At 44.4% G+C, this 13,924-nt stretch overlaps 1 protein-coding gene across 1 annotated transcript; it reads left to right on the top strand.

Annotated features, from left to right (window-relative positions):
- Positions 1-6,025: 6,025 nt before the first annotated feature.
- PGAM1 (phosphoglycerate mutase 1) lies at positions 6,026-12,151 on the top strand. Its single transcript, XM_039871615.1, has 4 exons — positions 6,026-6,220; positions 9,354-9,628; positions 10,189-10,369; positions 11,091-12,151. The coding sequence occupies exons 1-4, from the start codon at positions 6,082-6,084 to the stop codon at positions 11,258-11,260; spliced, it is 765 nt and encodes a 254-aa protein (XP_039727549.1). The 5' UTR covers positions 6,026-6,081; the 3' UTR covers positions 11,261-12,151.
- Positions 12,152-13,924: the final 1,773 nt, after the last annotated feature.

The following is a 13,924-nucleotide window of genomic DNA, read 5'->3' as shown; positions in this document are numbered from 1 at the left end:
CTAAGAACATTTAGCAAGAAGAGCTGGCTTCCTAGAGTAAGTCTAGGGGAATGAGCAAATGGCCTGGTGTGCTAAAGAGGAAGCATGTTTCCTTTCCAGTGCGGAAAGGACTAGAAACTGGGCATGGGAGATGCACTCCTGTTCAAAGGCAGGGACTGTCCTCAAGGAGGAGTCCACCCTTTTTTCCCCACAGTATCCATGACTAGCAGAAGAGAGTCTGGGTGAAAAGAGACAGCATGATCATGACTCTAACCTGGAATCCTGATGCCCCAAAATTCATTCTTACTCCAAAAGTAAACCTTTCCCCTCTTGCCACTTCAAATCCCTCTGTATTGGTAAGGAACCATGTTCAGCTGTTGTAACAGAGACCTGGCTACAGTGGCTTAAAAACACAAGGTTAATTCTTTCACACCCAGGAAATAAAGAGTTAGGTGTGAAGTCCAAGTTGGCATGGTGGCTCCACAGAGTCTTTAGGATCCTGGGCTTCTTCTACTTTTCTGCTCCACCCTCCATGATGTGTGACTTCCTTCCTCAGTGTCACCTCATGCTCCAAAGATGGGCTGCAGGAGCTCCAACCATCATATTCACAACCCAGACTCTAAGAAGAAAGGGAGGAAGAGCCAAAAGGCCTCATCTCCTGGCCAAGTCATCTCCCTTTAGGCCAATTCCACTTACACCTAAATGGTCAAAGATTAGTAATTTTTGGTTGAATTTGGCTGCAGAAGGGTTTGGAAATGTAGTCTTTTAGTTTGGTACATTGCAGCCCCTCTCCCTCCTAAATTAAATCTAGTCCTCACTGGGGCCTTGTTTAGAAGAAAGTTTGGCCTTTTTCTAATTCGCCAATCACATCATAGAAGCTAGTAATAGTCCTAGAAGTGAGGATAAATTATTCCCAGGAAGGTACTATTCCAGACTCTGAGTGTGTCTAAAGAAAAGATCACTTCTCGATATCTGAAACAAAAAGCTGAATCTATTACTTACTTAAGGAAGGCAGAGCAATGCCTCTTAGGTACAATCTCTTTGAGTGGAGCAGGAAAGTGATCTGTAAGGTGCTGGGAGGTGCGAAGGTCAGGTTAGGGTTTGGTTGGTGAACCAGAGTGTGGCTGTTGCTAATTGACTGGCTTACAGAAGCATGCCCACTGAGGCCTGTGGTTGTTCAGTTAAACCGAGATGAGTTGTCATAGATTAAATGATTTAAAACCATGCGTGCGAGGGGGTTACTTGTTGCCATGGCAATAGGATAGTCTTTCCTTGGGTATGGTAGCTTCTCTCTTCCTTCTTACTGAAGGTTTAATTTTGGAGTAAGAATGCATTTCTGGCATCAGGATTCCATGTTAGAGTCGCTTCCTTCATCCTTCTTTCATGTCCCTCCATTGGCTCAGCAAGAACCATGTGTGCTTACCCAACCACACCCCTGAGGATCCCCAGTGGAGCTGACTGGGAGCTGCATCAGGGCTAGCACTAAAAGCAAGCTTCAGCAGTCATTTTAGAGTTCCCTGAGTTCTTCACCTATACCCACTTCCCTGCCATTGGCTTTTGGTGGCTAGGTTCGTGTGGTTGGTTGTTTTTTCTTTTTTTCTTTTTGAAAAATAATTTTTAAAACTTTTTTAAAAAACAGCTATATTGAGATATAATTCACATACCATCCACTTCACCCATTTAAAGTATACAATTTAATGGTTTTTAGTAGAGTCACAGGTATGTGCAACCATTGCCATAGTCAATTTTAGAACATTTCACCACCTCACAGAGAAACACCATATTTTTTATTTATCACTCCCCAACACTCCAGCACTAGGCAACCACTAATCTACTTTCAGTCTCTATATATTTACTTATTCTGGACATTTCATAAAAATGAAATCATACAGTGTGTCACCTTTTGGGGGGAGATAAGAATGCCTCTGTCTGACTTCTTTTTTGTCTGACTTCTTTCACTGAGCATAATGTTTTCAAAGTTCATCTATGTAGCATATATCAGTACTTCATTCTTTTTTATGGCTGAATAATATCCCGTTGTATGGAGATACCACATTTTGTTTATACATTTATCACTTGATGGACATTTGGGCAGTTTCCACCTTTTGGCTATTATGAATAATGCTTCTATAAACATTTGTGTACAAGTTTTTGTGTGGACATATGCTTCCATTTCTCTTGAGTATACGCTCAGGAGTGGAATGACTAGATCATATGGTAATTCCATGTTTAGCCATTTGAGGAACTCATGAGTTTCTGATGATTGTTCTTTCTTTGTCCATGTGTCTGAGGCTGGACAGCACAGATCTGGCTCCCATTTGTTGCCTCTGGGAAACAAGCATTTTCCTCCACTGCAGTCAGAAATATAACAGCCACCAGCACCCCTGCTTGACCCCAGGCAAAATCCTTAACAGGCATATTGGAAACCTGGTCACCTTGCCTTTGGTTGACACGTTTCTTTAGTAGCTTTCCTCAGTCAATGAGTAGGTAGGGCTGACCTAAAAACATTCTGATAAATTTATAGAATGTACTTGTGGCAGCCATGAGAATACACCTCAAAGGTCTCATACAGCTGATTGACTGAAGGCCCCCACTGTGTCACTCTGAAATCCCTCATGGCATTTAGACAGAGGTCACACTACCCATGGGCAGTCCAGCCATGACTTAGTAGCCCCGCATCAAGGATACAAAGGCCCGGTCCTGGAAGATGAGGGACTCCTCTGAGGGGTGATTTTGGCTCAAAGATTCCCTGACAGCCTTGCTGAATTTCCCTTAGAAATGCACCATAGTCTAAGATGCTTACACCTGCCCATCCTTCCTTCCCTCCATCCTTCACATATACTCTGACAGTCTTGTTTTATTTTCTCTCCATTTCCTGTCTAAGGCATTTCCCTGAATACATTTCCTGCAAATCATGTCAACTGCTTCTCAGAGCTAACACACTATGAATCTCCCAGTCATTCTCTGAACATAGTATAAATTATTCCTAAATAACAAAGTGTCTGCCTGTTTTGTACTTAGAATTAAATTTAAAAAATACAGAGACTAGGAAAACAATTATATATGAAGGAAAGCAGAAGGGTCAAAAAGCTTGGCTTATTTCCTGGCTTTGAGCATTTTTATCATCATAGTTACCGCATGCAAGGCCTGGAGGCAGAGGGCTGGGAGCACACCTGATGGTTTCTTTTCAGAGACCGAAAGAGTTCCTTAATCCAGAGAGAGGGACCTGTACTATGGCTGGGCTGGACACTCAAGTCGGAAGCTGGGTTTGGAGGAGCAGAGAGGGTGCTGTCAGGGGCATCCTAGGAAGCCACAAGCCTGCAGCCGAACTCTCCTTTTACTTTTCTGGCAGCACCCGTTCCAGCTGTTTATCTTCAGATAATAACTTGAAAGAGCTGGAGCATGTGTTTTGCCCCTCCTTGAAACACTGTTTCCTTTCCTCAGAGTCTTGAGGCCTTAGCCACCATCATCTGGGCTCACGCCCTCTCCAAGGCAGAAACCCTCTCCTCCTCAGACACCAGTAGAACTGGGAGATCGGAACATCAGGTGATGAGTTTGCAAGATTCAACAAGTAAAGACATGTGGTGTCCTGACAGGGAGTACTGTGGGCTGACCAGCAGCCACCCCTCCTTCTGCTCAGCAGAAGACTTGGTTTACCCCACTGCGATTCTAAGTTGAGTCCTTCACTGAATGTTCTGTAATTGATAAGGGAGACACTCTTCTGTAGGAAAAAAAAAAGGCGGGGTGGGGGAGGCTGGAAGAGGCCTTTATTGTTTTAAGGGACAGTGGAGGGTGATAGGGGTGAGACCACTGATAATTCTAATCTGAGTTTTTGTAACTGCTTAACCAATGAGCTGGCTGTTTGAAAGCTATTAGAGTCCTCAGACATTAGAATTAGAATTTCCCTGAGGCCCGAGGAATTAAAACACTGTGCTAGAAGGGAGGCTGTCTGCCATAAGAAAGGGTTTAGAGGCTGGCTGGAGGACCCAGGCAGAGATGAGGGCTCACCATCGATGAATGCCTCTGGCCCAGGAGATGAGAGCTAAGAAGGATCTGGAGCACAGATGCCCACGCCCACACTCCCTGCAGAAAGTCTTATTGGCTACAGTTGCTCCCTGCAGAGCAGAGAAGGGAGGGCAGTGACCTGGTTAGGAGCTATGCAGTGGGTCTTTTAGGCTGCTCTGTGATCAGAGCCCCTCACATCTGCTTTGTTCTTGGACTGTGAGTGCATCCTGCATCTGCCCAGTTCTTTAGAAGGGCCCAGGAATCAGTTCTTGACAAATGTCTGTGTGTCTTGTGTTCAACAGAGATAACAAGATTTTAAAAAGAAAAAGTAGTGGCAGGCAAAACACACTGGTTTATCTTTACTCTTACTGACATTTAACAAATCACCTTGGCTTGATAGGCTCTAAACTTCACAGATTTGTGATGCTGTGATAGATGTCGAATAGACTCCAATCTCTGCCTAAGAATTCTGGTTTCGGGCTGCAAAGCCTCAACGGTCTTCACAATGGTCCTTCCTGTCCCCCAACTCTCTGTATTTCCCTGGGCTCCCCCCTTTCTTCCTACATAGCAAGCCCCAACTTTGGGGCCTTTCTTCATGGATCAACTGACTTCTCACTAATGAATGTGGTCCCCTGCTTATCTCCTGTTCTTTTGAATGGTTCGCCTCACTTTCCTCATCTGTTACATGAGAATTGGGGGGGACAGAAGATGGGGACTTACAGTGGAGGATTTTCAAGGTCTGTTCCAGTTGGGACACTCGGGGAAACTGAGGGAGTCTACCGAGGGCAAAGGCATCATGCTAAGTGCATGTGTGCATAGGGGATTATAAAATAGTTAAGATGTGGTGCCCACTCTCAAGGAGTTTCTAGTTGAGTAGATCTGATGCATACATTAAAAAAAAAAAAATCCCTCTGATGATCTGAGGTAGATATACCATAAGTGAGGTGCATAGTTATCAGAGTTCCTCAGAATTCCAAGGTGATGAGAGATTTCTTCCAGAGATAGAGTTGTTGAAAAGAATTAAGTAGGTTTCCTGAGCTCTTTTTCTAAAGCTAGTAGCACAGATTCCCTGGGCTTCCTGCCCAAAGTATCCTAGTTATCTGCCTAGTTCCAATTCCAGTGGGTAACTCATCCCTACCAGGCATCCTGAAAGGGAAGTCTGTCTGTGGAGCCCCAGACTCTCATCCTCTGAAATGGTGCCCCTTATCAAATCGTTTTTGCCTTCTTGATTACACTGCTAATGATATTTATTAATGTTAATAATATACTTGTTATATTTACGACTATTTGCTAGGCAAAGCCTAAGTGCATATTTAACTTCTCACAGCAGTGCTTTAGGTGGATATAAATGTCATTATTGTTCCAGTTTATAGATGGGGAAACTGAGGATGAGAAGTTGAGTGACTCATTCTAGGTTGCACAGCTAACCAGAAAGAGACGTATTTGAACTCAGATTTCTCCTTACTCACACTTCCTACTCAATGCAGAAGTGTGCGACCACGACTAGACAAGAGCATAGCAATCTTGAATAGAAGTAGAATTCAGGGGGAGGAGAAAGGGATATGACAGGAGTTAGACTGGGAGCACAGATTAGGACCAAGGCAGAGGGACAAAAAGTTCAGTCTGAATAAGCCAAGGTTAAGCTTTCTTTGGGAGGGCCAGGGCATCAGGATTGGGATGATAAGGTCATTTTATTACAACGAATGGCTAAAGAATGATAGCTATTCCGCGAGAACAGGGTGGCTCTGGAACACTCGGACTCGCACACAGGTCCCACCGCCGCCCAGAGGTCGCACCGCCCTCAGCGCTTACGTGCGCTCCGTGACTTCCGCGGCAGACGCGGGGCCGACTGCGGAGGCCGCATGCGCCCTGGCGTGCGGGAGCGCGCCCCCTCCCCGCGGAGGTCGCAGCGCCGGCTCGGGGCGCATGCGCACACACGGCGGGCGGACGGCGGCCTCTAGCGAGTGGAAAGGTTTAGGGTGAGCGAGTGCGTCGGAGCCGGGAGGTGGGGCGCGAGCGCGCAGGCGCGCGGGGGGCTGGACTGCCACTCCGGAATCTCGGCGATCCCCAGTGTGCACTGCACTCGGAGCTGCCGCCATGGCCGCCTACAAGCTGGTGCTGATCCGGCACGGCGAGAGCGCGTGGAACCTGGAGAACCGCTTCAGCGGCTGGTACGACGCCGACCTGAGCTCGGCGGGGCACGAAGAGGCGAAGCGCGGCGGGCAGGCACTGCGAGGTGCGGAGCGGGCCACGCTGTGGGAGGGGATGCGAAGGCCCCAGCGGGCGCCACTTGGTCAGAGCCATCTCACTCGCCCTTGCGCCCTCCGGGAGAGGGCCAAGACCTTGAGCTTTGTTTCACTAGCAGTTTATTTTGCAATTGAGAAAATGGGCCCAGTGTAGGGAATCGACTTACTCAAGGTCACCCAGTAAAGTGAGGGGCTGCGCCAGGAAGTGGACCCAAAGCTCATTGCGCTGTCCTCGACACCGCTTTGCGAAATGCTATTTCTAGTCTGAGCATTTGGTAACTCGGGGACGGGTTGTTAAATTTGATGCCCGGTGTCTTCCAGTAGCTGTAACCAAGCCTTCTCAAGAGGCTGCTGCGGGTCCTAGTGAAGCCGCAGGCCACACTGCTGTGGGGGGAGTGAGGCACTGGCGGGCCCGGCAGGCATCAAGATACCCAGAAATGCACGTGCTTGTTTGTGTAGGTCTTTGCTGCTCAGCAGCATTTCACAAATTCCTGTGCCCAGAATGCATCCGCAAATATAATTGAGTGAATGAATGAATGATTTAAGCATACAAATTTTATGCCCTTCCTTCTCAACCCTCCCAGGCCCTCTTTTATATTTGGGAAAGTGAGGATTGTAAAGATGACTTGTGCAAGGTCATATCTTCTTATTCCTAGGCCAGCACTTTGGCCATAAAGGGTATTATGAGGAACTGGTAGGCAGCTGGCCAAGGACGCTGGGTGAAGGTGGAAGTGGCAGTGAGATAAGCTTGCCTAGGCAGGATCGCCCCGCGTGGCAGACAGGTCTCTGTGATTTTGAAGTACTAATAAGGGAGCAGTCCCTGCTGCCGGCCAGTTGCAGAATCTTTGGACTGAGGAGGTGCCTTCACTTATGATTTGGGCACATCTGGCCCTGTGCTCCCTTCTAACCTCTGGACAAAAAGAAACTCATTTAAAAGGGTCACTGCTGCCTGGTTGATGTGGAACAAGTATTTGGCTCCAGGTTGCTCTCTGTAGCTTCTTGCCTTCACTGTAGACCTTTTTGAAATGAAGCTAAGGTTTGGAAAGTCTGGCACATGTAATCTTGCTGCAAGAGTGTGTGAATGTTTTGGGATGGCATGGTGTGACCTTATACTGTTTAGGAGAGCCAAGAAAGGGAAAGTGCTGGTAAAGGAGGCCATTTTCTCTCCTGCTGCCTGGCAGGAAGAACTGTGGTGGTTTGCCCATGATTAGCCCAGGACAAAGAAATTGTAACTGTCCTCTCAAACTTGTATCCTTTTAAAATAACAGCTCCTATTTCACTTAAATAAATGTTGGTAGCATTAGTTTTTAAAAATCCTTTTTAAAGCCTTAATATCTACTATGGGCATCAGAGATGATTATATTAAAAAACGAAAGACTAAAAGTGAAAACTGAATGACTGAATGATGAGGACCATTATGTGAATAATCTAATAATATAAAAGACCCAAAATCTATTAAATTCACCAGGGCTTTAAGTAACAGTAGGGTTTATCGATCTTGAATCAGATTTCAGTAGGAAGCTAGTGAGAACAGTTTACCCATGCAGTCTTACTCCTGGGGGAGGAGGATGGAGTCCACACCACACTGTCAGCCCCTTTCCTGGCAGTTTCCTAGACTAAGATTTTGCTTGATGGGTAAGTTAAAGGAAGAGGCTTTAGAGTTAAGAGTCCTAATGAGAACTGGCTTTTCTCCTTGGGGACCTATTTGTGTATGCAATTTGTGTATTCTATTGCAAGTGGAAATAATTGCAGTGAAACAACCAGTAGCTTCTCAGCAAGAGAGCTGAGGCTTGCACTATGGGTAGTTGCTTCCCAGTGACTCAGCCTTTTATTGAGGCATCTTTCCTTCCCTTTAGGTTAGGGAGGAGATGGTAACTGAGTCTACTAGGACATGTCCTGAGGCATACTGATGAGATCAGTCATCTTTTCCCTTGTGGGTGGTGGTGGTTTCCTAGTGATTAATCTTCCCTTCTCCCATTAGTGTAGTTCATATAGGCCTCATTCTCGACTGAATGACTGGCAGAGTAATTCACTTCACATTTTATTAATGACTGTTGGCAACCTCAATATGAAACAGTACTCAGAAAAGTGCTGAATTTCAAAGAGGCCTTTGTAGCCTTATGGAGGAAAACAACTGTTTCTTCTGGCTCACTACATAAGGGCCATCTCCCCTTAAAGTGGGAGGGAGAAGAATCTTTCATGAAACATGGAAATTAATCATTGTAACCTACTGGTTGGGCCAACACAACTCTTGACTACCACTCAATAACTACTGTGTAGAGGAGAGATTCTTTCATAAATGAATTACACAGTACATAGCATTGGCTTTTGCCAGTTAGTGGCTTCTCCTAAACTTGGTTTAACAGTTGGCCTAGGCAAGAGCGTGTGCGTGTGTACACACACACACACATACTCACACAAACACATTCCTCCCAGGGGACTTAGGAATAGGCTGGCACTTTCACTATAGCAGAGAGGAACTATGGATGAAGAGATTGTGATGTGATTTTTACACTATAGTGAAACATATAATTTCATGCAATGAACGGAAGTTTTATCAGCATCCTCTAGAAGTTCTTGCTGTGTCGTGATTGTTGGGAGTTCAAAATCTCACTTCCCATAGACCAGAGGTTTAGAGGACTGAAATATATTGGTAATTATCAATAAGAGGTGACAGTTTTGCTAGAATACAAACATCAAGATCTTTAGAGTTTAGGAAAATATGGAGGTACCTAGAGATGGTGGATAAGAGTTGGATTTTGGAGTCAGACACAACTGGATTTTAATCTCTCTCAGGTAATAGCTGTCTGTGACCTTGCATAACTTACCTAACTTCTCCAGTGTTTCTCATCTGGTAAGATAGGTTGTAAGGATCGTAACCTCATGAGATTGTTATGAAGACTAAATAAAACATATACGAAGTACTTAGTCCAGTGCTTGACAGATGGTAAGCTCTTTATAAATATTAGCTATTATTATTTATTCTTTTTCCTGCTATACAAAATTAAATATTTAGCTAAATAATTTTCATTTGGACTACCTGTACAGGAGATTTATATCTAAGAAGATTCTGGCTCTAGAGTGGGCTTGATTAGCTTCTCACTTTGAACTTAAATTTTCTAGATGCTGGCTATGAGTTCGACATCTGCTTCACTTCAGTGCAGAAGAGAGCAATTCGGACCCTCTGGACAGTGCTGGATGCCATTGACCAAATGTGGCTGCCAGTAGTGAGGACTTGGCGCCTCAATGAGCGGCACTATGGGGGTCTGACTGGCCTTAATAAAGCAGAAACTGCTGCCAAGCATGGCGAGGCCCAGGTAAAGATCTGGAGGCGTTCCTATGATGTCCCACCACCTCCGATGGAACCCGACCATCCCTTCTACAGCAATATCAGTAAGGTAAGGACATACTAAGATTTGGCTCACCCAGGACCAGGGGATTAGAATCTGGGCCTCACTCTTTAGCTTTTATTAGTGTCTGCCTAGTCCCACCGAATTTATAATTTAGGATATTTAGTTAGTTGTAACCCCTCTTCTCCAAGGAGTGGCCTTCACTTGTGAAAAGATTTAGTTGATCATTTATGTTGTTTATCTAAAAACAGTTTTTGTGGCCTTTATTTTATATTTCCACTGTCATAGTTTATAAAGCCCATCTGTAGCCCTAGGGCTGTCCTAAGCCAATTGCAAGATAAAGTAAATTGGGAAGAGCCTTGTAGCCTACTTTCCCCCTCTCCTTTTCTAAGTTATGTGTTCATTTGAACTGTTATTAATCTTCCCAGTAGTGGGTGACGGGGTAGGGAGGGGCAGGATAATAGTTATCCCATTTTTCAAGCTCTCAGCTAGCTGTATTCTGTGCCCAGGGAAGAGAGCGTTACCCATCACTTTGACCCCTGAGGGGATGAAAGGGAAAACAGATGCAACTGTTAATAATTGATGAACTTGGATGTTTTATTGTTTAGGATAGAAGGTATGCAGATCTTACTGAAGATCAGCTACCCTCCTGTGAGAGTCTGAAGGACACTATTGCCAGAGCTCTGCCTTTTTGGAATGAAGAAATAGTTCCCCAGATCAAGGAGGGGAAACGGGTACTGATTGCAGCCCATGGCAATAGCCTTCGGGGCATTGTCAAGCACTTGGAGGGTAGGTACATTTTTCAGAGGGGCCCTCAAGGGATAAACCAGAACTGCCACTAATCAGGGACTTACTTAGTAGGAATGAGAAAGGGCTGGACACATTGATAGCCTTAAAGATAGTCTACTTTTCTCAGTGTCTTCTGCAGAAGCAGAGGCGGCCGTTACCCTGGGTGCTTGCTATATATGCAGAACCTCAGGTCCCACTTCAGACCTGATTTAGAAGCTGTATCTGTCAACTCAGGTGATTCAGATACATATTAAAGTTTGAGATGCCCACTTCTAGACTAGGATTGCCAGTTGATAAAAATCCTCCTTAATCACGACCTGGTCCAACTTCAAACACGAACCTCACATTTGCATCTTAAATTGTTTCACTTGGCCTAGAGGCCCAGATGTGCTGATTTTTGGCTGGCTGGCTGGACTACATAGGACTTTTGAGATGTAAGTCTTGCTTCACTGTGGGCTTCTGGTCCCACTTGGAAGAGATAATCTGCAGTACACATCTCTCATACTTTTTTCTTGCTTTTTGGTGGCTGAGAAATAAGTATTGGGGGCATTCCTTGGGTGCTTGATTCATAACACAGATCATTAGTATTATTACAAATATTAAAAAGGGTGTTTTGGTTTAATTCCCACCAAAGCCGTTTGTCACCTGGAAGATAAATAGTAAACTGGAAGGGTGGTGTGGAGTCTTATCTTGCTTGGCTAATCATGATGGGTATTTTTAGGTCTCTCTGAAGAGGCTATCATGGAGCTGAACCTGCCAACTGGTATTCCTATTGTCTATGAATTGGACAAGAACTTGAAGCCCATCAAGCCCATGCAGTTCCTGGGAGATGAAGAGACCGTACGTAAAGCCATGGAGGCTGTGGCTGCCCAGGGCAAGGCTAAGAAGTAAAGGCGAGCAGGCAGACTACTTTCCCAAGGACACCCTCCCTGCCCATCCCATTCCTCTGTATCTCTCCTCTGCACATGTCACACTGACCACATCTGTAGGCATCTTAAGTTGTAGCTGCAGATGGAGACCAGTGGCTCCCAGTTTCATTTTAGCCATTTTGCACCCACTCCCTTCATGCAGTCTAGTTAGAATCTCACCCCTGGGGCATGGGTCCTCAGTCCAAGCGAGGGAAGACCTTATCCAAGAGAGCTGAATAGTAACTCCGGTTTTTTGCTAGTGCTTTATTACTAAGAACCTGCTTGAGTAGTGGATAGGGAGGAGTCATGCTAAGATGTGACCAATAAGGAGAGGCAAGAGAGCCTATTTGTGTTCCCAGGAGCCAGTCCTGTACTATTCCGTAGTTTGGTCACTGGGGGGCTCTAGTCATTCCAATGGAAGATGAATGCATGGTGATTATCGAACAAAATATTTCCTCCCTGACCCCAGAGGAGCTGGCTCCAGAAGATTGGGATCAATCCTGAATGTTTACATGTTGCATTTACTTTTACAAAAAAAAACAAAAAAACAAAACCCTTTCTGAGATTTCTAGTGGCAGTTGAAATATTCTCACATGTGGTCATCACAGAATAAGCCATTCCTCACACCAGTGTGGGATAAGCTCCTTGACTTGTAAGGTGTAGAAGTTCATCCTGCTGTGTTTTAGAATCCCTCCCCTGCCTTATTGTTTTATGGCAGTGAAATGTCTCTTGATCATGTCCAAGTGTATTTTTCACTGATTTCTGAATCATGTCCCAGTTGCTTGGTCCTGCCACTTGGGCCCAGTACACATTTTGAGCATAACAACTAAATCTTTTTTTCCAGATCAGTATAATAAAGGAGTGATGTGCAATATTTTCTGTTTGATGTTTAATATCTCATCTGAAGAAATCAGCTTGACCATTCAACTTGAAATGTCTCTCATTATCTAAGTCCTTGTATGATGGATTAAGAACTTTATGACAACCAGTCACACAACCTTATACAGCCTGGTCCAAAATTGTGTTTGTATCACTAGATTTTCCTCCTCAGGTTAAAGAGATGAGGGTCAGGGTAGGCTGGTCTTCCTGCCTGAGCTCTCTGTCCCTGTTGCCTCTCTACAGCTCTTGCTCAGTGGTGCTGGTTAGTGGATACCCCTTAACTGGAATGTCAAATTCTGAAACTATTATGTCCTCTTTAGAGTAAGGTAAAGGCTTGATCAGATTTTTCTAAAGAGCCAATCCTTTTCTATTAGTAACTTGTAGCCTTGATTCACACCTTTCTTTTTGGTCCCTAAAGTTTTAACCCTGTCAGTCAACTTACTAACATCCTCACAAATTACACAGAACCTCATACCATGACTTGATGTAGGAGAAAAGGAGTATAATTACATTATAACAAAATTGGGAAAAGGCACAGCTTGCGTTTACCTTTTCTGGTCACTGGAATGGAGTGTGAGAAAACCCATAAGGCCTTTCACTTCTGTAAGGAAGAAGTAACATCTATTAAGCTCTTAAGCTCCTCTCTGCCAGCCATTGGGTGAGGCATATTACATGCAAAACCTCTAATCCTGACAAGCTCTCAAAGGGCTGGTATCCCATTTACAGAAAAAGAAACGGGCCACAAAAGATGTAGAAACTTGCCCGAAGGTATACTACTAAACACTGAAACCAGATGAAGGATGTTAGTTCCACTAAATCAGGGTTTTTATTCTAAAATTTAAGTACTTTTAAGCATCTTTTCAGGTTTAGTTTTTTCATTTGCTCTACCCTAGGAAGTAACCCTAGGAAGACCTTTGGTAATTTAAGTCACCAACAGTCTGCTGGATGTTAGTTTACTTAGCCTGTACTGAATCTTAAACCTAGTTGGTCTAAGTTTTGTTTGAACAAGTGCTCTTGACCCAAGTCAGACTGGATCAGTTAGGATTAATGTTACTCTGCGTCCTGACATCTCTTGAGTTTACAGCAGTCTCCATTCCTTGCAGTTGGAAAAGTTCTGTCTAGAACTGCCATGTGGGCAGGAAAATAACAGCCAGCATCATTTACCATTACCACTAGGAGGCCAACAATTACCATCCCTCAGAGACAGTGCTTCTTAACCAAGAAAGCACATCAGAATCACTCAAGGAGCTGGGAAAAACCGAACCATCTGCTTTGGGTTCACCCATGAAATTCAGGGGCAGAACTAGGGCACTTGGTTTCTTTCTTTTTTTTTTTTTTATCCCTCCACCTTTAGAGCTTTATAGGCAGTTTTGAAGTTTATATAACCTAGGCTGAGAACCACTATTCCAAGGCACAAAGAATATTCTCCTTGCTTCTAGAACCAATTTCAGATTAGCAAATATCACTGTTACTAAACATCGCTGTTTTGGTATAGCTGTTCAGTCAGCTCTGAATGCACTCAAATTTTTTATTGAGCATTTTCTATGTGTGAGGCATTTTCTATGTGTGAGTCATAGTACCAAGAACTGGAGAGTCAAAGGTAAGAGAATCTTGCCCTAAAAGCTCAGGCTAGGAGGTGGGACAGGAACCTAACTAACTTGTAATAAACTATTGGATAGTTAAGGATGAGAACATCCAACTTGGCCTGCAGTAATCAGAGAAGGCTACAATCCAATTATTTTAAATGCTCTTCTTTATGTCTTCCCCC

The sequence above is a fragment of the Pteropus medius genome, unplaced genomic scaffold (assembly GCF_902729225.1).
Source record: "Pteropus medius unplaced genomic scaffold, Ma_sr-lr_union100, whole genome shotgun sequence".
NCBI classification, from domain to species: Eukaryota; Metazoa; Chordata; class Mammalia; order Chiroptera; family Pteropodidae; genus Pteropus; species Pteropus medius.
The sequence above is the reverse complement of the archived record's forward strand: the minus strand, read 5'-3'. Positions and strand labels throughout refer to the sequence as shown.

Coding starts and splice junctions, on each gene's coding strand:
- PGAM1 (XM_039871615.1), top strand. CDS start 6,082: ATGGCCGCCTACAAGCTGGTGCTGATCCGGCACGGCGAGAGCGCGTGG. Junction 6,221..9,353: donor CGGCGGGCAGGCACTGCGAG/GTGCGGAGCGGG, acceptor TAAATTTTCTAG/ATGCTGGCTATGAGTTCGAC. Junction 10,370..11,090: donor CATTGTCAAGCACTTGGAGG/GTAGGTACATTT, acceptor GGGTATTTTTAG/GTCTCTCTGAAGAGGCTATC.